Source organism: Staurois parvus, unplaced genomic scaffold (genome assembly GCF_062004578.1).
Source record: "Staurois parvus isolate SC_StPar_1 unplaced genomic scaffold, SC_StPar_1.0 ptg000667l, whole genome shotgun sequence".
Taxonomy (NCBI): domain Eukaryota; kingdom Metazoa; phylum Chordata; class Amphibia; order Anura; family Ranidae; genus Staurois; species Staurois parvus.
Genome location: NW_028318463.1, coordinates 587,276 through 609,859, shown reverse-complemented (window position 1 = coordinate 609,859; position 22,584 = coordinate 587,276). Strand labels below are relative to the sequence as shown.

At 46.0% G+C, this 22,584-nt stretch overlaps 1 protein-coding gene across 1 annotated transcript in view; it reads right to left on the bottom strand.

The window, feature by feature from the left end:
- Positions 1-22,584, bottom strand: part of LOC149447902 (alpha-2-macroglobulin-like protein 1) — a 104,110-nt gene that overhangs the window by 39,423 nt on the left and 42,103 nt on the right. The window contains exons 8-13 of the mRNA XM_089651891.1: positions 18,060-18,285; positions 12,842-12,968; positions 10,193-10,314; positions 5,337-5,388; positions 2,167-2,256; positions 805-981 (exon numbers count right to left, since the gene is read on the bottom strand). Coding sequence (XP_089508017.1) covers positions 805-981; positions 2,167-2,256; positions 5,337-5,388; positions 10,193-10,314; positions 12,842-12,968; positions 18,060-18,285 — 794 coding nt within the window. The remainder of the gene's footprint in view (positions 1-804; positions 982-2,166; positions 2,257-5,336; positions 5,389-10,192; positions 10,315-12,841; positions 12,969-18,059; positions 18,286-22,584) is intronic.

Here is a 22,584-nt window from a genome sequence, read left to right as displayed (position 1 = left end):
ATTGATAAAATCCCGAGCAGCAGCAAGCATTCTTGTAATATCTGAGCCCTGAAGAAGAGGGATTTTCTGAGCTCCTGAAACATGTAGGCGGTTTTGTATTGTCCTACTGAACAAATGTCTTCCTGAGCGTGCTTTTGAGCAAAATCGTGAATAAGCTGGATACCTCTATGCCCCTGAAGGTGGTTTGGCTGAGTTTTATTGTCCTGCTAAACAAACACCAATAATAAAAGTTTTTGGACTCTCAGGTCATTGGTCTGGAGTGCTCTTTGGACATTGTATGTGTGGTTTCCAAACTCCCAGTCCCCTGTTCAAGGGGATTTTGATGTAAATGGGGATTCTGATTTAAAGGGGCACTCTGATGGTCTGCGAATGTTTGTAAAATATAAAATGTGTCCCTCATACTGAAGAATTTGGAGACCCCTGCCACAAGGTAAAACAGATATTCCCTGGATCCCCATTCGGCAGTGTTCTAACTTATAAATAATAACAGCTAATTATATTCTGTTTATCTATAAAGCACTGGCGGACTGACCATTTGGAAACACTGGCACTGCCCGAGGGCCCGGGGTCAGTAGGGGGCCCCATCAGATGCCCCTGGTACCTTTTTCATAGGCTTTTTTGAGTTTGGGCAAGGACACAGGGGCCCCATGATCCCCTATTGCCCAGGGGCCCCATGAGTTGTCAGTCCGCCCCTGCTATAAAGACATTTTTTTTTTAACCAATTGGCACAGTCGGCCTGCACTGCATATGGCGGTTAAACCTGTTTTCCTCCCGGAGCCCTCCCTTGTCATTTTCCTATCTTACCGCTCTGTAGGTAGGTCAGGGCCTTTTCCTTCAGTGAAGAACTCAGCTGCTCTGTGGCTGAAAGATATTCCAGCACATATACGATCGGCGCCATCGTCAGCATGTTCTGCTCTCCACAGCCGTACGGCATTACGATCAGACTATTGAGGTTCTGCAGCGCTGTGCCCAGAATGTCACCTGGGAAAAATGTGCATAATGGACACTTTTATCTTCATTGTTCTTTGGCAGGCATATACAATAAAGTGCTACAAAAGCGTAATAATAATACGTAAAGTTTAGCAACCCAATAGGACCAAATAGAGATGATCTCAACTGATCTGACTTCTGTAAACTGTGACCTGATTGGTCTGCAGAACACTGCATTGTGCACATCAGTATTTCTCTCCATTTAGCTCCATGTAGTTAAAGCGGAGTTCCACCTAAAAAGAAAAAAGTAAAAGTCAGCAGCTACAAAAACTGTAGCTGCTGACTTTTAAAACACAGCCACTTACCTGTCCCTCGGTCCAGAGGTGTCCTCACCATGGCTGGTTTCACCTGCCATCTTCCTTCCCTGACGCCGGCATCTTCAGTGTTGGCACCCGGCTGTGACAGCTTGCGACTTCACAGCCAGTGCCCACTGCGCATGTGCGAGAAACGCTGCACTTTGTGAATGGCCCCGTAGTCTTCTGGGACCTGTCACGTGTCCCAGAAGCCTATGGGGAGGGAGAAGGGGGGAGGACAACTTCTGCTTCTGATTGCCTAGGCCAGGGATAGGCAACCTGCGGCTCTCCAGCTGTTGCAGGACTACAAGCTCCATCATACCTCTGCAAGTCATAGCTGTAACTGTCAGTTTTGTAATCTTTGCAATGCCTCATGGGAAATGTAGTTCCACAACAGCTAGAGAGCCGCAGGTTGCCTACCCCTGGCCTAGGCAATCGCAGTGGGAGTGGGTACATGTCAAATGGAGGTACACACTCCCTAAAGGTGCCAATCCTTAATGGGGAGTGATTGACAAAGGCTTAAAGCAGAACTTCCCCTTTTGGGTGGAGCTCCGCTTTAAGGGGTCTATTTATTAAAAAAAAAAAAGTCACAGCATTCACATTGTTCTTCATGAATATTCCCCGTAATGTTTCCGTTCCCCATAATGTGTCCAACATGTTTATTTCCTCATCATCAGCATCTAGTGGCCATAATACAGTATCTGAACTTCTTTGAAGGTCACCTAACCCCGCTTGAACCAAACCCAGGTCAGTTCAGCTCATCCCAACTCTTGAGTGACGTCACCGGGTCTGTGGTTCCAGAGGTATTGAAGCCCAAAGGTAGCCTGGCACCCAGCATTTTCAGAAGGAGGTCAGGAATGACAGTTTTCTTTGATAGACCCACCAATGACGGAAATGTATGCGCTCTCAGAACCCTTCACAAAGTTTCTTGGCAGCTCCAGCGAGAAATTTCTCTCTATAATTTTATTGGAATCTAGAAATAAAGAAACAAATAATTATATATATATATTGGATGTCAGTCGTGCTGAAGTCAGTTCTGTGCTCACAAATGATATAAGTGGCGTTGTTTTGATGGCTCAAACGTCTGGCATCCCTTCACAATACAATAATAATCGATCTTACTTAAAAATAGATATGAAAGCGGTCACCAAAATCTCATCGAAGCTTTAAGCTGCTAATGTAATTACAAAAGTTACTTTCAAAGCTCTTAAATCAGAAGCCGGTTTGCCCTCCAGAGGATTTACCACCCTGTCCTGACTAGGCCATTTTTTGCGATACGGCGCTGCTTTACTTTAACTGACAATTGCGCGGTCATGCGACGCTGAACCCAAATGAAATTTATGTCCTTTTTTTAGAGCTTTCTTTCGGTGGTTTTTGATTGGTCTGCGGTTTTTATTTTTAGCTCTATAGACAAAAAAAATGACTGACGGTTTAAAAAAGAACAAAACAATATTTTTTACTTTTTGCTATAAAACATATCTAGTAAAAAAATTTTAAAAATTTATTTCGTCATAAATTTAGGCCAAAATGTATTCTGCTCCATGTCTTTGCTAAAAAAAATCCCAATACGTTTATTAATTAATTCAGTAATTAATTGGTTTATGTGAAAGTTATATACTGTAGTTACATAGTTAGTCTGGCTGAAAAAAGACAAGAGTCCATCCAGTTCAACCATTAAAAAAAAGAAGTTATAATCCTACACCCACAGTTGATCCAGAGGAAGGCAAAAAACCCAGCAAAGCACGATCCAATTTGCTCCTGCTGGGAAAACAATAACTCACTGATCCCCCGAGAGGCAATCAGATATTCCCTGGATCAACTTTACCTATAAATGTTATATCCAGTTATATTCTTTGTATCAAAGAAATAATCCAGGACTTTCCTACAGCAATCCACTGAGCTGGCCAGAACCAACTCTTGAGGGAGTCTATTCCACATTTTCACAGCTCTCACTGTGAAGAAACCTTTCCGTGTTTGGAGATTACATATCTTTTCCTCCAGACGTAAAGAGCGCCCCCTTGTCCTCTGTGGTGACCTCAGGGTGAATAACTACACCGAGTTCACTATATGAACCACTGATGTATTTATACATGGAGATCATATCCCCCCCCTTATGTATTATACATGGAGATCATATCCCCCCTTATGTATTATACATGGAGATCATATCCCCCCTTATGTATTATACATGGAGATCATATCCCCCCCTTATGTATTATACATGGAGATCATATCCCCCTTATGTATTATACATGGAGATCATATCCCCCCCTTATGTATTATACATGGAGATCATATCCCCCCTTATGTATTATACATGGAGATCATATCCCCCCTTATGTATTATACATGGAGATCATATCCCCCCTTATGTATTATACATGGAGATCATATCCCCCCTTATGTATTATACATGGAGATCATATCCCCCCTTATGTATTATACATGGAGATCATATCCCCCCTTATGTATTATACATGGTGATCATATCCCCCCTTATGTTTTATACATGGTGATCATATCCCCCTTATGTATTATACATGGAGATCATATCCCCCTTATGTATTATACATGGAGATCATATCCCCCTTATGTATTATACATGGTGATCATATCCCCCTTATGTATTATACATGGAGATCATATCCCCCCTTATGTATTATACATGGTGATCATATCCCCCTTATGTATTATACATGGAGATCATATCCCCCCTTATGTATTATACATGGAGATCATATCCCCCCTTATGTATTATACATGGTGATCATATCCCCCCTTATGTATTATACATAGAGATCATATCCCCCCTTATGTATTATACATGGAGATCATATCCCCCTTATGTATTATACATGGAGATCATATCCCCCCCTTATGTATTATACATGGTGATCATATCCCCCCTTATGTATTATACATGGTGATCATATCCCCCCTTATGTATTATACATGGTGATCATATCCCCCCTTATGTATTATACATGGAGATCATATCCCCCCTTAATCTCCTCTTCTCCAGAGAGAATACATTCAGTTCCTCTAATCTTTCCTCATAGCTGAGCTCCTCCATGCCTCTTATCAGTTTAGTTGCCCTTCTCTGTACTTTCTCCAGTTCCCCAATGTTATTTTTGTGAATTGGAGCCCAAAACTGAACTGCATATTCCAGATGAGGTCTTACTAATGATTTGTACCGGGGGAGGGGGGTGATATCTCTCTCTCTATGGAGTCTATACCTCTCCTAATACAAGAGAGGATTTTGCTCGCTTTAGAACCCGCAGCTTGGCATTGCATGCCATTATTAAGCTTGTGATATACCAGAACCCCCAGATCCTTCTCCCCCTTTATTCCCCCAGTTGTTCCCCCCCTAGTATGTATGATGCATATTCTTAGCCCCCAAGTGCAGAACCTTACATTTATCAACATTAAACCTCATTTGCCACATAGTTGCCCAATTACAGTCAATTAAGTTGGAGACATCCTGTAAGGACGTTATTCCCCGGCACAGCTTGGTGTCATCTGCAAAGACTGAAATGAGATTTATAAACTCTGATCCTATATTGTTTATAAATATATCATATAAGGATGAGGCTGTCATCTGTGAACCCAAGAGATGCAGGAACTTCTTACATGATGTCAGACTCCAGGGGTTTGTAGGGGTCGTGGGAGGGGGATAGGAAAATTGAGAGATCATTTCTTCTATATGCAGCAGCCCCCGCCACTCCTCCTATTCAGGTGTACAGTGGGGGCCGCACGGGCCCCCTGCTGCATGGGGCCAGGTTGCAGTTGCGACCCCTGTAGGTACGCCCCTGGTTGCAGAGGCGCATGAAGTTCAGATTATACACTCAGCTGTACAAGTCAGAAGAGTGCCTCCTCTCGTCCTGCCTCCTCTCGTCCTGCCTCCTCTCCCTCCTGCCTCCTCTCGTCCTGCCTCCTCTCGTCCTGCCTCCTCTCGTCCTGCTCTTTACAGCTCTGACGATTCTACTGATATACTTTTTCCATGAAACTGCTAATTTGACCGATACCCATAACCTTGTTTTTAGTTTTTTTTACCTTTCAAACAGAGGAACATGTTCTGGGGAATTTCCTTTGTGATGCCTTCAGCCTGCAAAGAAATTTGTAGAAGATAGGTGTAAGAGAGATGCAAGATTAAGGTACACAGGCGGGGTGATCGCAGTTTCCATACAGTTTTATGGGCACATAATATGGGGTCACCTCAGAAAGTCTTGCTAAAACACTGGTGCCCCGAAGTCTCACAACAAGGATTGCCAAGGAAGAGGACAACAAAACAACTGCAACCCAGATGTTCTGTACCTGTATACATGACTGTAGTGAACGGTGCTGGTAAACGTATGTGATACATGGGGTCTGTGCATCCCTGACACAACCAAAGTGCCACAAAAGGTTTGCATCCAGAAAAAAATGCTGGTGTGAATAGAGCAGAATCAAACATTCTCCTGCTATTTCCTCTACAGATCGAATGTCATCTATCGTGGTTCAGGAAAATAACCACTAGATGGAACTGAGGATGACAGTTATTTCCTATGATGCTCAGCCCCATCTAATGGCCATAAATCGGTATTTTCCCAAACCCACCTCATTTTTTTGAATAAATAACATTTGACCTGTAGAGGAAATAGAAGGAGAACATATGATTTTCCTCTACTTGCACCAACAGTTTTGCTGGACGAATAGCTCTGCAAACATTTTACTACATACATCCCTTAGGGCTCCTTCACAAGGCCGGCTATCTGCGTTCTGTGGATTCCAGTGGCGGATCTTTACATGCGGTCATGTGATTATCAGCTGCCATTCGGCCTATAGATACTAATGACAAGCTGACCGCCGCTGACGCTATTCACATGTGACAACACAGCGCACGTTTACCTGCTGTGTCTGAGTCTGGATACAGCTACGTTTCATTTGAAATATATGTTTTAGTCCTCATGCACACGGATTGTTTTGATAACACTGGCAGCGTTAGCTGTGTAAAGTTATGTTAAAAACGTGAGTTTTTCAGCTTTTGTTAGTGTTTTTGCATTAGCGTTTTTTTGTGTTTTTAGCAAAACACTATTCCTCCCTCTGATACCAATGATGGGGCACTATTCCTCCCTCTGATACCAATGATGGGGCACTATTCCTCCCACTGATACCAATGATGGGGCACTATTCCTCCCACTAATACCAGTGATGGGGCACTATTCCTCCCACTGACACCAATGATGGGGCACTATTCCTCCCACTGACACCAATGATGGGGCACTATTCCTCCCACTGATACCAATGATGGGGCACTATTCCTCCCACTGATACCAATGATGGGGCACTATTCCTCCCACTGATACCAATGATGGGGCACTATTCCTCCCACTGACACCAATGATGGGGCACTATTCCTCCCACTGACACCAATGATGGGGCACTATTCCTCCCACTGACACCAATGATGGGGCACTATTCCTCCCACTGACACCAATGATGGGGCACTATTCCTCCCACTGACACCAATGATGGGGCACTATTCCTCCCACTGACACCAATGATGGGGCACTATTCCTCCCACTGACACCAATGATGGGGCACTATTCCTCCCACTGATACCAATGATGGAGCACTATTCCTCCAACTGACACCAATGATGGGGCACTATTCCTCCCACTGACACCAATGATGGGACACTATTCCTCCCACTGATACCAATGATGGGGCACTATTCCTCCCACTGACACCAATGATGGGGCACTATTCCTCCCACTGACACCAATGATGGGGCACTATTCCTCCCACTGATACCAATGATGGGGCACTATTCCTCCCACTGATACCAATGATGGGGCACTATTCCTCCCACTGACACCAATGATGGGGCACTATTCCTCCCACTGATACCAATGATGGGGCACTATTCCTCCCACTGACACCAATGATGGGGCACTATTCCTCCCACTGATACCAATGATGGGGCACTATTCCTCCAACTGATACCAATGATGGGGCACTATTCCTCCCACTGATACCAATGATGGGGCACTATTCCTCCAACTGATACCAATGATGGGGTGCTATTCCTCCCACTGATACCAATGATGGGGCACTATTCCTCCCACTGATACCAATGATGGGGCACTATTCCTCCCACTGATACCAATGATGGGGCACTATTCCTCCAACTGATACCAATGATGGGGTGCTATTCCTCCCACTGATACCAATGATGGGGCACTATTCCTCCCACTGACACCAATGATGGGGCACTATTCCTCCCACTGATACCAATGATGGGGCACTATTCCTCCAACTGATACCAATGATGGGGCACTATTCCTCCCACTGATACCAATGATGGGGCACTATTCCTCCCACTGATACCAATAATGGGGCACTATTCCTCCCACTGACCCCAATGATGGGACACTATTCCTCCCACTGATACCAATGATGGGACACTATTCCTCCCACTGACACCAATGATGGGACACTATTCCTCCCACTGATACCAATAATGGGGCACTATTCCTCCCACTGATACCAATGATGGGGCACTATTCCTCCCACTGATACCAATGATGGGACACTATTCCTCTCACTGATACCGATGATGGGGCACTATTCCTCCCACTGATACCAATGATGGGACACTACTCCTCCCACTGATACCAATGATGGGGCACTACTCCTCCCACTGACACCAATGATGGGGCACTATTCCTCCCACTGATACCAATGATGGGGCACTACTCCTCCCACTGATACCAATGATGGGGCTCTATTCCTCCCACTGACACCAATGATGGGACATTATTCCTCCCACTGATACCAATGATGGGGCACTACTCCTCCCACTGATACCAATGATGGGGCTCTATTCCTCCCACTGACACCAATGATGGGGCACTATTCCTCCCACTGATACCAATGATGGGGCACTATTCCTCCCACTGACACCAATGATGGGGCACTATTCCTCCCACTGATACCAATGATGGGGCATTATTCCTCCCACTAGTACCAATGATGGGGCACTACTCCTCCCACTGACACCAATGATGGGGCACTATTCCTCCCACTGACACCAATGATGGGTACTATTCCTCCCACTGACACCAATGATGGGACACTATTCCTCCCACTGACACCAATGATGGGGCGCTATTCCTCCCGCTGACACCAATGATGGGGCGCTATTCCTCCCACTGACACCAATGATGGGGCACTACTCCTCCCACTGACACCAATGATGGGACACTATTCCTCCCACTGACACCAATGATGGGGCACTATTCCTCCCACTGATACCAATGATGGTGCACTACTCCTCCCACTGATACCAATGATGGTGCACTAATCCTCCCACTGACACCAATGATGGGGCACTATTCCTCCCACTGACACCAATGATGCGGCACTATTCCACTGACACCAATGATAGGGCACTATTCCTCCCACTGACACCAATGATAGGGCACTATTCCTCCCACTGACACCAATGATGAGGCACTATTCCTTCCACTAATACCAACGATGAGGCACTATTCCTCCCACTGACACCAATGATGGGACACTATTCCTCCCACTAATACCAATGATGGGACACTATTCCCTCCACTAATACCAATGAAGGGGCACTATTCCCCCCACTAATACCAATGATGGGGCACTATTCCTCCCACTGACACCAATGATGGGGCACTATTCCTCCCACTGACACCAATGATGGGACACTATTCCTCCCATTGACACCAATGATGGGGCACTATTCCCCCCACTAATACCAATGATGGGGCACTATTCCCCCCACTAATACCAATGATGGGACACTATTCCTCCCACTAATACCAATGATGGGACACTATTCCTCCCACTGACACCAATGATGGGACACTATTCCTCCCATTGACACCAATGATGGGGCACTATTCCCCCCACTAATACCAATGATGGGGCACTATTCCTCCCACTGACACCAATGATGGGACACTATTCCTCCCACTGACACCAATGATGGGGCACTATTCCCCCCACTAATACCAATGATGCGGCACTATTCCCCCCACTAATACCAACCAATGATGGGGCACTATTCCCCCCACTAATACCAATGATGCGGCACTATTCCTCCCACTAATACCAATGATGGGGCACTATTCCTCCCACTGACACCAATGATGGGGCACTATTCCTCCCACTGACACCAATGATGGGACACTATTCCTCCCACTGATACCAATGATGGGACACTATTCCTCCCACTGATACCAATGATGAGGCACTATTCCTCCCACTGACACCAATGATGGGGCACTATACCCCCCACTGACACCAATGATGGGGCACTATTCCTCCCACTGATACCAATGATGGGGCACTATTCCTCCCATTGACACCAATGATGGGGCACTATTCCTCCCACTGATACCAATGATGGGACACTATTCCTCCCACTGACACCAATGATGGGGCACTATTCCTCCCACTGATACCAATGATGGGGCACTATTCCTCCCACTAATACCAATGATGGGACACTATTCCTCCCACTGACACCAATGATGGGGCACTATTCCTCCCACTGATACCAATGATGGGGAACTATTCCTCCTTCTACTGATACCAATGATGGGGCACTATTCCTCCTTCTACTGATTAGGGAAAATATGTCATTTTTATATTCTCACTGATGCTGGGGCATTTTCTATTCCTACCAGCCACTCCGCCCCCCCCCCCCCTCCTATATTTGGAAGGACAGTCAACTGGTCCTTTGTCATAAATGAGAGCCTCCAAACTTTATAAACAAAGAATGTATATTGGAAAAGGTCAAATAGGTTAAAAAAAAAATGTCAACGAAATCTGAAAAGAGGGAGTATCGTATGTAAAAGGGTCCTCAACATACACACAAAGTAGAGACTTGCCTTGACAAGCAGTTGTTTCTGCACTGTGTCCACATTTCCATTAGGGGGCACATATACTGGATGGCCCCTGCAGGGTTCAGGGCTTCTGATGGCTTCAGCTTTCACGGTGATCGGCAAAAAACCTGGACAAACAGACAACACACAGGCCAAGCAGTTTATAAGTTTGTAGTTTACAATGTATAATAGAAGTTTCCTTAAAATGTTTGATTTTCTGTTTTAACCTGCATGTATAACTATTAACTATATTTTTTTTAACTGTCAAGTTTCTTTGCTGTAGGGTTCTTTGCTGTAAGAGCTGTAAAAATGTGTCGGGTTCCCACAGTGCTAGCAGGTGGCCTGGAAAAAAAGGGTTTGTTATATTTTAAATATCTTCAAAAATACATGTCAGAAAAAGTGTTGCTGTATCCTGTGACTTGCCAGGTGTCCGCTGAATTAAGCATTCTCTACCAATTTTGATCTTCATCTACATCAGGTGTTACTATGGAACAGAGCACCATCATCGTTTGGTAATTTCTGCCTTTACTGTACATTTTCATTGAGTTTATTATTATTTTTCATCTGTATTTTCATTGTTAACCACATGCCGCCCATCACTGTAGAAATACAGCGGCAGGGCGGCACGGCTGGGCAAAAGCACGTTTTAAAACATATGTTTTGTAAACAGGTAGGGGGCACGCGTGAGGCGCGCCGCCTCCCTACCTGTCCCGCCGATCACAGCCGCGGATGTCAGTCGCCGGGTCACTGCTGGTCGTTACCCACTATGTCCCGGCGATCAGCAGCAATCGCTGACAGAGAGCGCAGCTGCAGTAGCTGTGCTTTCTGTCAGTTCCCTGACAGCTCCAGGACAAGCTGATCGGGACAGAAGAGTTTCTCTCTCCCGATCGGTGTTCCCTGCAGTACACACCCCCGCCCCCTAGTAAAACACTCCCCTCACACAGTTAACCCTTTCCCTGAATAATAAACTTAACCCCTTCCTCCCCAGTGCCATTAGTACAGTGTCAGTGTTTTTTTTTTTTTTGCACTGATCACTGTATTGGTGTCACTGGGGATGTCAGTGACCCCAAGTCAGTACCCCCCAATGTCAGAATGTCCGCCGCAGTCCCGCAGTCCTGCCATAAGTCCCTGATCGCCACCATTATTAGTATAAAAAAAACCTAAAAATCCCAGTATCTTTCCCGCCATTTGTAAACGCTATAACTTTCACGTAAACCAATTAATTTACACGTATTGGGTTTTTTGTAGCAAAGACATGGAGCAGAATGCATTTTGGTAGAAATTTATGACTAAATTAGATTTTTTAATTTTTTTTTTACTGGACATGTTTTATAGCAAAAAGTCCAAAATATTGTTTTTTTTCCTCAAAATTGTCAGCCTCTATTTTTAAAGCGCAAAAAATAAAAACCGCACAGGCGATCAAATACCACTGAAAGAAAGCTCAATTTGTGGGGAAAAAAATGATGTAAATTTCACTTATGTACCGTATTGCATGACCGCGCAATTGTCCGTTAAACTAGCGCAGTGCTGTATAGCAGAAAAATGGTGTAAATTGCAGTATCTATACCATAGTTTGTAGACGCTATAACTTCCACACAAAGCAATCAATATACACTTATTGGGATTTTTTTACCAAAAACATGGAGCAGAATACATTTTGGTCTAAATTTATAACCAACTTTGAGTTTACTATATATTTTTTTATAGCTGAAAGTAAAAAATATTGTTTTTCTTCAAAAGTTTTGGCCTTTTTTTGTTTATAGCGTGAAAAATAAAAAGCGCACAGGTGATCAAATACCACCGAAAGAAAGCTCTGTTTGTGTGAAAAAAAGGCCGTAAATTTCGTTTGGGTGCAGCATTGCATGACTGCGCAATTATCAGTTGAATTACTGCAGCGCCGAGTAGCAAAAAGAGGCGTGGTCATTAAGGGGGGTAAATCCTCAGGAGCTCAAGTGGTTAATTGGTTTTGTAATTTTTGATTCCATTGTAGGCACAGTTTTGTTTTTCCTAAATTCCCTGAAGAAGTGGGTCCTATCCCACGAAACGTGTCGGATCTCTTGAGTATTGATCCAGTTTTCTAATTCAATCCTATGGAAAAACGTTTTGGTATTTCACCTGCTGAATGACGATCAGTCTCCCTAGTGGTATCGGTGAGGCTCCAGGACTCATGCCCTTGACGCTCTTGCATCCCAGGCCGGAGTCTTTTGCCCGCTGTTGCCATTGGATTTCTCGATTGATTTTTTACAGTTCCGTATTCAATCTTATGGAAAAACATTTTTGTATTTTACTTGTTCAATGACAATCTGTTTCTCTAGTGTTATTGGTGAGGTTTCTGGACTCTTGCCTGTGATGTTTTTGCAACCTGGGCCAGAGCCTTTCCCCGCTGTTGCCATTTATAGATATATATTTTGTTTTTGTTGATTTATTATGTATGCGCCTATTTTGGATGTTGTCTTTCTTAGCACTTGTGTGGTTTTTGTAGAACAATATAATAAAACACGTTCCATTTTATCTAGTGTTCCATGTTGTGCATTTCTATACTTTTATATGGTATGGTGCCTTGAAAAGCCCTATTAGTTTTTCCTCTGTTGGGGGCTTTGCTTTTGTCAGGAATGTATACCTTCAGGCTGATTAGTCCGGCTTATTGATCATTACCTATTACTTGAGCAGTGATATTCCAGTGGAAGGTGTTGGATTCATCCGCGCACATGCATTTGGTATACACACAGCCTGTGCAGGCTTGGATGGTGAAATTCGAATAAGTGACCAGCGTTACCTTGACCTGGGAGACAAAATCAGAATTAGACTGTTAAAACCCAAATCTTGACTCCATGTTGTCCTTTCCAAAGCCCCCCCCCCCCCCGCCAACACTGAGGTCCCTCCCAATGGTCTATGCATTTTTTTTTAAATTTACCTTCTTTTAAAGTCTACTGACCGGCCATGTGATGATCTGGGTCCTTTTCGGTCTTCCCGCAGTCGCCCAACACTCACAGTATTTCCTGAGTCCTCCAGGCTGAGTGTCATTCAACCTAGGACGCTGAGGACATCTACTGGCCAAAAAGAAGTACTGTAGGGGAGAGCTTGGAAATTAAAGTGGAGTTCCACTGAAAAGCTCAGCTTATTTGCCTCCTCCCCCCTCCACTGCCATATTTGGTGCCTTTTGAGGGGGAGGGGGGGGGTGCCTGGTTTTGACAGGTACCCACTCCCACTTCCAGCTCAGTTCGCCGCGGCAAAGTGAGCTGGAAGTTCGGCCCCCTCCTCCCTCCCGCAGTCTCCTGGGAACTTTCACTTTTCACCAATTAGGAAGTGCAGCGTGACTCGCGCAAGCTATCACAGCCTGGTGCCCACAGTAGAGATGCCGGTGCCGTGGAGGAAAGAAGAGGAGAAGAGACGGTGCAGGTGAGCACATCGCTGGACCTCAGGACAGGTAAGTGTGTGTTTATTAAAAGTCAGCAGATACAGTGTTTGGAACTGCTGACATTTAATAAAAACTAAAATGGCTGGAACTCCACTTGAAAGTGTTACTAAACCCAGGCCCCTGCCACTATATCCGCTCTCCCCGGACCCTGCATTCACTATATCTGCTCTCCCCGGACCCTGCATTCACTATATCCGCTCTCCCCGGACCCTGCATTCCCTATATCCAGTCTCCCCGGACCCTGCATTCACTATATCCGCTCTCCCCGGACCCTGCATTCCCTATATCCAGTCTCCCCGGACCCTGCATTCACTATATCCAGTCTCCCCGGACCCTGCATTCTCTATATCCGGTCTCCCCAGACCCTGCATTCTCTATATCCGGTTTCCCCGGACCCTGCATTCACTATATCCGGTCTCCCCGGACCCTGCATTCATTATATTCGGTTTCCCCAGACCCTGCATTCCCTATATCCGGTCTCCCCGGACCCTGCATTCACTATATCCAGTCTTCCCGGACCCTGCATTCACTATATCCGGTCTCCCTGGACCCGGCATTCACTATATCTGCTCAACCCGGCATTCACTATATCTGGTCTCCCCGGACCCGGCATTCACTATATCTGGTCTCCCCGGACCCGACATTCACTAAGTCTGATCTCCCTGGACCCTGCATTCACTATATATGTTCTCCCCGGACCCTGTATTCACTATATCTAGTCTCCCCAGGCCCTGCATTCACCATATCCGCTCTCCCCGGACCCTGCATTCACTATATCTGGTCTCCCCGGACCCTGCATTCACTATATCCAGTCTCCCCAGACCCTGCATTCACTATATCTGCTCTCCCCGGACCGCGCATTCACTATATCCGCGCTCCCCGGACCCCGCATTCACTATATCCGCTCTCCCCGGACCCTGCATTCACTATATCCGCTCTCCCCGGACCCCGCATTCACTATATCCGGTCTTCCCGGACCCTGCATTCACTATATCTGCTCGACCCGGCATTCACTATATCTGCTCGACCCGGCATTCACTATATCTGGTCTCCCTGGACCCGGCATTCACTATATCTGGTCTCCCTGGACCCGGCATTCACTATGGCTGGTCTCCCTGGACCCGGCATTCACTATGGCTGATCTCCCTGGACCCTGCATTCACTATATATGTTCTCCTCGGACCCTGCATTCACTATATCCGCTCTCCCCAGACCCTGCATTCACTATATCTGGTCTCCCCGGACCCTGCATTCACTATATCTGGTCTCCCAGGACCCTGCATTCACTATATCTGGTCTCCCAGGACCCTGCATTCACTATATCTGGTCTCCCAGGACCCTGCATTCACTATATCCGGTCTCCCACAATACACACAACATACTAATGCAATTATTTTAGTAAATATAAACTGCTAAAAACCTTTTCTCATCAGCAGTATATAGCAGTCTTGGGACTTCTATCAGTGTCCAGCAAAGCACATTTAAGTTAAAGCTAATAGGAGTTTTCATTCAGCTCTAGGAGGATGCAGAACCCCTGACCTCTGAGTATAACAAGAATGCTTTATTTCATATACAGACTGATTGTACTGCTGTGGGTTTAGTAACACCTTAAAGCGAACCTTCACCCTTCAGATCATTTTAGGTAGATTTTCACCCTCCCACCATATTTTAAAAAAAACAAAAACGCTGCTTAGTGGTGAATGAAGCATATTTCAGATACTCACCCTCTCAGCGGATCCTGCATTGGCCAGTTGAGATCTTCTTCCCTTCTGGCAGCGCTCGGTCCCACGTCACCATGTTTTTCTGTGATGTCATCAATAGGCTGTCAGCTGCACCAGGTTCACCGGGGATCTCTTCCTTTCCTCAATCACAAGCTATGTCTTCTGGGATATGTGACATGCATATCCCAGAAGGCAAAGGGAGGACAGTGCACATCATTCACCTAGGCCAGGGGTAGGCAACCTGAGAGCCGCAGGTCAGTTTTGTAATCTTTGCAATGCCTCATGGGAAATGTAGTTCCACAACAGCTAGAGAGCCGCAGGTTGCCTACCCCTGACCTAGGCGAATGATGTGCAAAGAGGGGCAGGCCAGAGATTTTCTTAAAAGTAAATAATGGAATAAAAAAAGCTCATTAATCGTGTAGAGGACCGATGGAGGTGTGCAGTGGACGGATAACGTTTTGGAGGCCAAAGATCCACTTAAAAAAAAATAAAAAAGGCAAATAGGCAGAATTTTAATGCCGAAGAGAAATACTGGAAGAGATTTACTAAAACCGGTGCACTCAGAATCTGGTGCAGCTGTACAAGGCTGCTGTTAGAAACCACGGGGCCCCATACAGCCAACCTGACAGGCCCCCCCAATAAAACACAGTTTACTATGCTTCAGTTATGAATGAACACAGCGAGTGATCAGGAGAGGAAGGGTTTGGTAAATGTGACTTTCTCCCATTCTCCATCTGGAAGAATACCATTGTGTTCTAGCAGCTGCCAGTGGAAAGGAGAGGAGGGAAGCCGGCAGCACTGTGGGGGTGGGGGCATGGGATGTAGGGATCGGTTCCAGTAACTTCCCTCCCCACCTGCCATGCCAATCACCCTCCCTGCTCACATCCAATTTACCCAGCTGCCTGGGCCCCCTTTCTGGCCTGGGTCCCGTACAGGACTGGTGGTACCCCTTTATCCACAGCTCTGTAGCTGTACATGGTAGCTAATCGGTTTTTACTTTCAGCTTGTTCACTTTAGCTTTGAAAATAAAACCTGGAAGCTGATTGGCTTCTATGCTGGGGCGGACTGACCATTTGGAAACTCGGGCACTGTCCGAGGGCCCGGGGTCAGTAGGGGGCCCCATGAGATGCCCCTGGTACCTTTTTCATAGGCTTTTTTTGAGTTTGGGCAAGGACACAGGGGCCCCATGATCCCCTATTGCCCGGGGGCCCCATGAGTTGTTAGTCCGCCCCTGCTTCTATGTACAGCTGCACCAGATTTTTCACTCTCCAGTTTTAGTAAATAACCCCCACTCTGTCTCTCCTGCATTACAATTCCATTACTTATTGTATGCCCTGTACACTGAGCTGCGCCATGCCAAAATGTATGAACTTCCATGCAAGTGTGGGAGTGATGTCATCTTAGTTGGTACAATCGAAAAGGACGAAGATCGGTACCAGGAAGCCGATCCAGGCAAAAATTACAGCTGCGGGCAGGGAGCTCTTGGAAACTGCACCGCTGGACTGAAGATTAGTAAAGTTCTGCTTTAAGGCTCTTTACGTGGCTTCTTCCCTTCCCAGTATGAATTGCCATTTTTCTCTTGGCTCTTTATTTATTTAATTTAGGCCTCCCCCTGCCTACTCACAGCTATTCCCACCCCTGCTGCCTCAGCCTCCTGGGATTCCTCATCACATATCCCAGGAGGCTGCATGAGATGGGAATAACAGAAGTGGATGGTCTAACTAGTGGTCCTCGGAGGCTGGCTGCCCAAATCCGGATAAGGCAGCCAGCATCCAATGATTGGGGAGGACTAAGATGGTGGCAAGAGACCCAAGGTGCTGCACCTGAAAAGTGGTTTGCAGCAGGACAACACTGGTTTCACTGGGTAGGGAAGTATCTGAATGCAGGACAATGCTGGATCCGCTGGGCAGAGGAGTATCTGAATCCAGGATTACGCTGGATCTACTGGGCAGAGGAGTATCTGAATCCAGGACAAGGCTGGATCCACTGGGTAAGGAAGTATCTGAATCCAGGACAACGCTGGATCCACTGAACATGGGAGTATCTGAATCCAGGGCAATGCTGGATCTGCTGAACAGGGGAGTATCTGAATCCAGGACAACACTGGATCTGCTGGGCAGGGCAGTATCTGAATCAAGGACAAGGCTGGATCTGCTGGGCAGGGAGGCACCTTAATCCAGGACAAGGCTGGATCTGCTGGGCAGGGGCATATCTGAATCCAGGACAAGGCTGGATCCACTGGGCAGGGGAGTATCTGAATCCAGGACAAGGCTGGATCCGATGGGCAGGGGAGTATCTGAATCCAGGACAAGGCTGGATCCGATGGGCAGGGGAGTATCTGAATCCAGGACAGGGCTGGATCCGCTGGGCAAGGGAGTACCTGAATCCAGGACAAGGCTGGATCCGCTGGGCAAGGGAGTACCTGAATCCAGGACAAGGCTGGATCCGATGGGCAGGGGAGTATCTGAATCCAGGACAAGGCTGGATCCGATGGGCAGGGGAGTATCTGAATCCAGGACAGGGCTGGATCCGCTGGGCAAGGGAGTACCTGAATCCAGGACAAGGCTGGATCCGCTGGGCAAGGGAGTACCTGAATCCAGGACAACATCCAGCCAAGAAATAAAACAGGCTGTGTTTTCTAATATACATTGTGAGAAGCTCCTAGTGTTCTCTGGAATCGGAATAAGCAAGACTGAAGAAGGTTGAAGCTCAGCTTTAATTTTCGTATCATTACCTTTAAACACTGTTTAACATAATTGAAGACCAAGGCTTTCAGTGTGACCATCTCCCCCCGGATGATGGAATAGGGTAAGGTGAGGTCCACGAAGAACGGCTTGAAGACGGTCAGGGATACTTGTGGTGAGAGGCCAAAACCGCTGTTCCCCATGCAGAAGGTCTTGGCGTTAAATGTGGTGATGGTGTCGGGAACAACCACCCAGATGCTTGCGTAGCCAACTTGACTATGAAAGACAAAAAGAATAACACGGGATGAGTGTGGATGAGGTGAAAATATTGAGTCCGCCACATATGGTGAGAATGCCCCAAAATCAGACAATTTTGCAATAAAGTGCTGAATCTTATTTTTAAGGTTACTGGTATTTGGGTTCCCAAACTCCCCCACTTCATCCTATTTAAAGCGGTATTAAACCCAAAAGCCATAGCAAACATTGCAGCTTACCAATTCATAGATGTAGTGGCTGCATTAGTTTTCTTTTTTAGGCTTTCTTTCTTCTATTTTGACCTGGTGATCCAGCCAGTTATTTTATTCATCAGACAAGCTCTCCTGCAAATGTATTGCTTTACAGGGATAAGACAAACTATTTACCACTGACGGGTGCTTACAATGAGCAGCTTTTATTTATGTATGTGGAACCTTTATTATTACAGGTACTTACAGTTAGGTCCATGTATATTTAGACACAGGCACAATTATCATACTTTTGGCTCTGTATGTCACCAGAATAAATTAAAATGAAACAATCCAAATGAATTTGAAGTGCAGACTTTCAGCTTTAATTCAAGGGGTTGAACATAAATACTAAGTACAAATTTTAGGAACTGCAACCATTTTTATACACAGTCCCTCCATCTTCAGGGGCTCAAATGTAATTGGACAAATGAATATAATCATAAATAAAATGTTCATTTGTAATATTTTGTGGAGAATCCTTTACTGGCAATGACTGCCTGAAGTCTGGAACCCATGGACATGACCAAAGACTGGGTCTCCTCCTTCCTGATGCTTTGCCTGAAGTCTGGAACCCATGGACATGACCAAAGACTGGGTTTCCTCCTTTCTGATGCTTTGCCTGAAGTCTGAAACCCATGGACATGACCAAAGACTGGGTTTCCTCCTTTCTGATGCTTTGCCTGAAGTCTGGAACCCATGGACATGACCAAAGACTGGGTTTCCTCCTTTCTGATGCTTTGCCTGAAGTCTGGAACCCATGGACATGACCAAAGACTGGGTTTCCTCCTTTCTGCTGCTTTGCCAGGCTCTAACTGCAGCTGTCTTCAGTTGTTCTTTGTTTGTGGATCTTTCTGCCTTTAGTTTTGCCTTCAGCAAGTGAAATGCTCAATTGGGTTGAGATCAGGTGATTGACTCGGCCATTGCAGAATATTCCACTTCTTTTCCTTCAAAAGCTCCTGGGTTGCTTTTGCGATGTGTTTTGGATCATTGTCTATCTGATCATTGTCCAATCAACTTTGCTGCATTTGGCTGAATCTGGGCTGACAGTATATCTGTAAACACTGCAGAATTCATCCGGCTGCTTCTGTCTTCTGTGACATCATCAATAAACACCAATGACCCAGTGCCACTGGAAGCCATGCATGCCCATGCCATCACACTGCCTCCACCATGTTTTACAGATGACGTTGTGTGCTTTGGATCATGAGCTGTTCCAAGCCTTCTCCACACTTTTTTCTTCCCATCATTCTGGCACAGGTTAATCTTAGTTTCATCCGTCCAAAGAATGCTTTTCCAGAACTGGTCTGGCTTTTTTAGATGTTTTTTGGCAAAGTCTAATCTGGATTTTCTATTCTTCAGGCTTATGAATGGTTTGCACCCTGTGGTGAACCCTCTGTATTTGCTCCCGTGAAGTCTTCTCTTGATTGTAGACTTTGACAATGATACGCCCACCTCCTGGAGAGTGTCCTTCACTTGTCTGGATGTTGTGAATGGGTTTGTTTTTACCATAGAGAGGACCCTGTGATCATCCACCACTAGGCCCAGACTAGGACAAAAAATAGGCCTGGGCATTTTAGACTGAACAGGGAGGGTGCAAGGGCATTTGCAGAGCAGTTGGTGACGCAATATTTACAGAGTCGATCCTACGCACTCTAATATAAAGGGGACTGCACTGTAAAGGGGCACTGTATTGATTACAGTGCCACTTTACAGCGCAGTCCCATTTATATGATAGTGCCCCTAGAAATCTAATCACAGTGCTCCCTATATATTCAAAGAGATGGCCCAATCCAGCAAAGAGACATCCCCATCCAGCAAAGAGACATCCCCATCCAGCAAAGAGACATCCCAATCTACAAAGAGATGGGATGTCTCTTTGCTGGACAGGAATGTCTCTTTGCTGGATGGGGATGTCCCTTCTTGGACTGTGATGTGTTTGCTGGATTGGGATGTCTCTTTGCTGGACCCAACTGAGCAAAGAGACAGCCCAGTCCAGCAAAGAGACATCCCCATCCAGCAAAGAGACAGCCCCATACAGCAAAGAGACAGCCCCATCCAACACAGAGACAGCCTGTCCAGCACAGAGACAGCCCATCCAGCAAAGAAACAGCTCAACAGCAAAGAAACAGCTCAGCAGCAAAGAAACAGCTCAACAGCAAAGAGACAGCCCATCCAGCAAAGAGGCAGCCCGTCCAGCAAAGAGACAGCCCATCCAGCAAAGAGACAGCCCGTCCAGCAAAGAGACAGCTCAACCAGCAAAGAGACAGTTCAACCAGCAAAGAGACAGTTCAACCAGCAGAGACAGCTCGTCCAGCAAAGAGACAGCCCATCCAGCGCCACTACAGACCTGTCACAGTGTGCCAGTCAGTGAAGGAGAGGCCACCGTTGTCCCTTCAGTGCGGCTGTGTACAGCGGCCAACCGAGGAGGTGTCAGCATGTTGGCGGGACTTCTTGCTCTTCAGCTGATGCTCCTCCTGTCAGCCCTGCTTTGGGCATAGTCACACAGCGGAAGGTGAGCAGCAGCCGAGGTCTGTGTTAGCTTTGCCCAGGCCGCGTTCACCGCTTACCTCCTGCTGTGTGGCCGGTCATCAACAGGCCGCTCTTCTAATGCCCGGTGTGTCCTATGGTCAGTCCGGGTCTGTCCACCACTGTTGTCTTCCATGGACGTCCATGCCTTTTTATGTTGCTGAGCTCACCAGTGCATTTTTCTTTCCTCAGAATGTACCAAACTGTTGATTTGGTCACTCCTAATGTTGCTGCTATTTCTCTGATGAATTTGTTTAGTTTTTGAAGCCTTACAATGGCCTGTTTCACTTGCATGGACCGCTCCTTTGAACGCATGATGTAGGTTCACAGCAATAGATTCCAAATGCAAATACCACACTTAGGCTGGCCAGACATTGTACAATTTTCTGTTCAATTTCCTTTAGATTTATCTTCTTAGCGCAAGGGCCCCACCTAACTGGATACAACTGAAAGTGTTGTTTAGGTTTGACCTCATATTATATGGTTTTTGGTAAATCTAAAGCAAAATTCTCAAGAAAATTGTATAATGTATGGCCAGCCTTAGAATCAACTCCAGACATTTTACCTGCTTAATTGATGAAGAAATAACGAAGGAGTAGCCCACACCCGGCCACAGCTTTTGACTCAATTGTCCAATTACTTTTGGTCCCTTGAAAAAGGGGGGATGGCTACTCTTAAGAGCTGTAATTCCTAAACCCTTCCTCCAATTTGGATGTACATACCCTCAAATTACACCTGAGAGTGTGCACTTTCAGCCCATATCCATTATAGAACTATAGCTTGAATATGTTTTGGTCAGTGCCTGTGTCCAAATATATATAGACTTAACTGTATGTAGCGCTGTCAATGTACGCAGCACTTTACATATATATTGTACATTCACATCAGTCCCTAACCCTCAAGGGGTGTACAATCTAAGGTCCCTAACCCTCAAGGGGTGTACAATCTAAGGTCCCTAACCCTCAAGGGGTGTACAATCTAAGGTCCCTAACTTTTATCCCAAAAGGAAACAAAAACTGTTTGCTGTAACTGCTTATAAAGTATTAGCTGCAGGTTGGCTTCCATTTGTTAGTGTATCTAAATCTGCTAATAAAGCTAACACTCCTCTCCCCCCAGACTGGTAATGCTGCTGTGCCCCCTGTGCGCCTCCATCCAAAGTGGGGGTGCTCTAATAGCGGAGGTGTGTTACTGGCCAGATCACCAGGTGAAAATAGAGGGGGGAACATTAAAAAAAGAACACTGATGCAGCCAGCACAATAAATTACATTTTTGATTTTGGGTTTAATACTGCTTTAGTCCTGGTTCACAATGATGTGATGCAGGAAATGCAGCAATTCCTGTGCATTTTCCCGCAACGCATAGCAAACGATCTACTGCGGGTGTCATTTAAAAGTCAACAACACCCCAAAAGCAGGTTTGCCTGAACCAGATTGCATGGGTAAGGTAAAGAAAATCTGGAATTACCTTGCAGTTTCACAGACGAGCTGTGCATGCACCTTCACTCTTAGCCCTCATGCACGCTTTGCAGTTTTGCAGCGGCTGT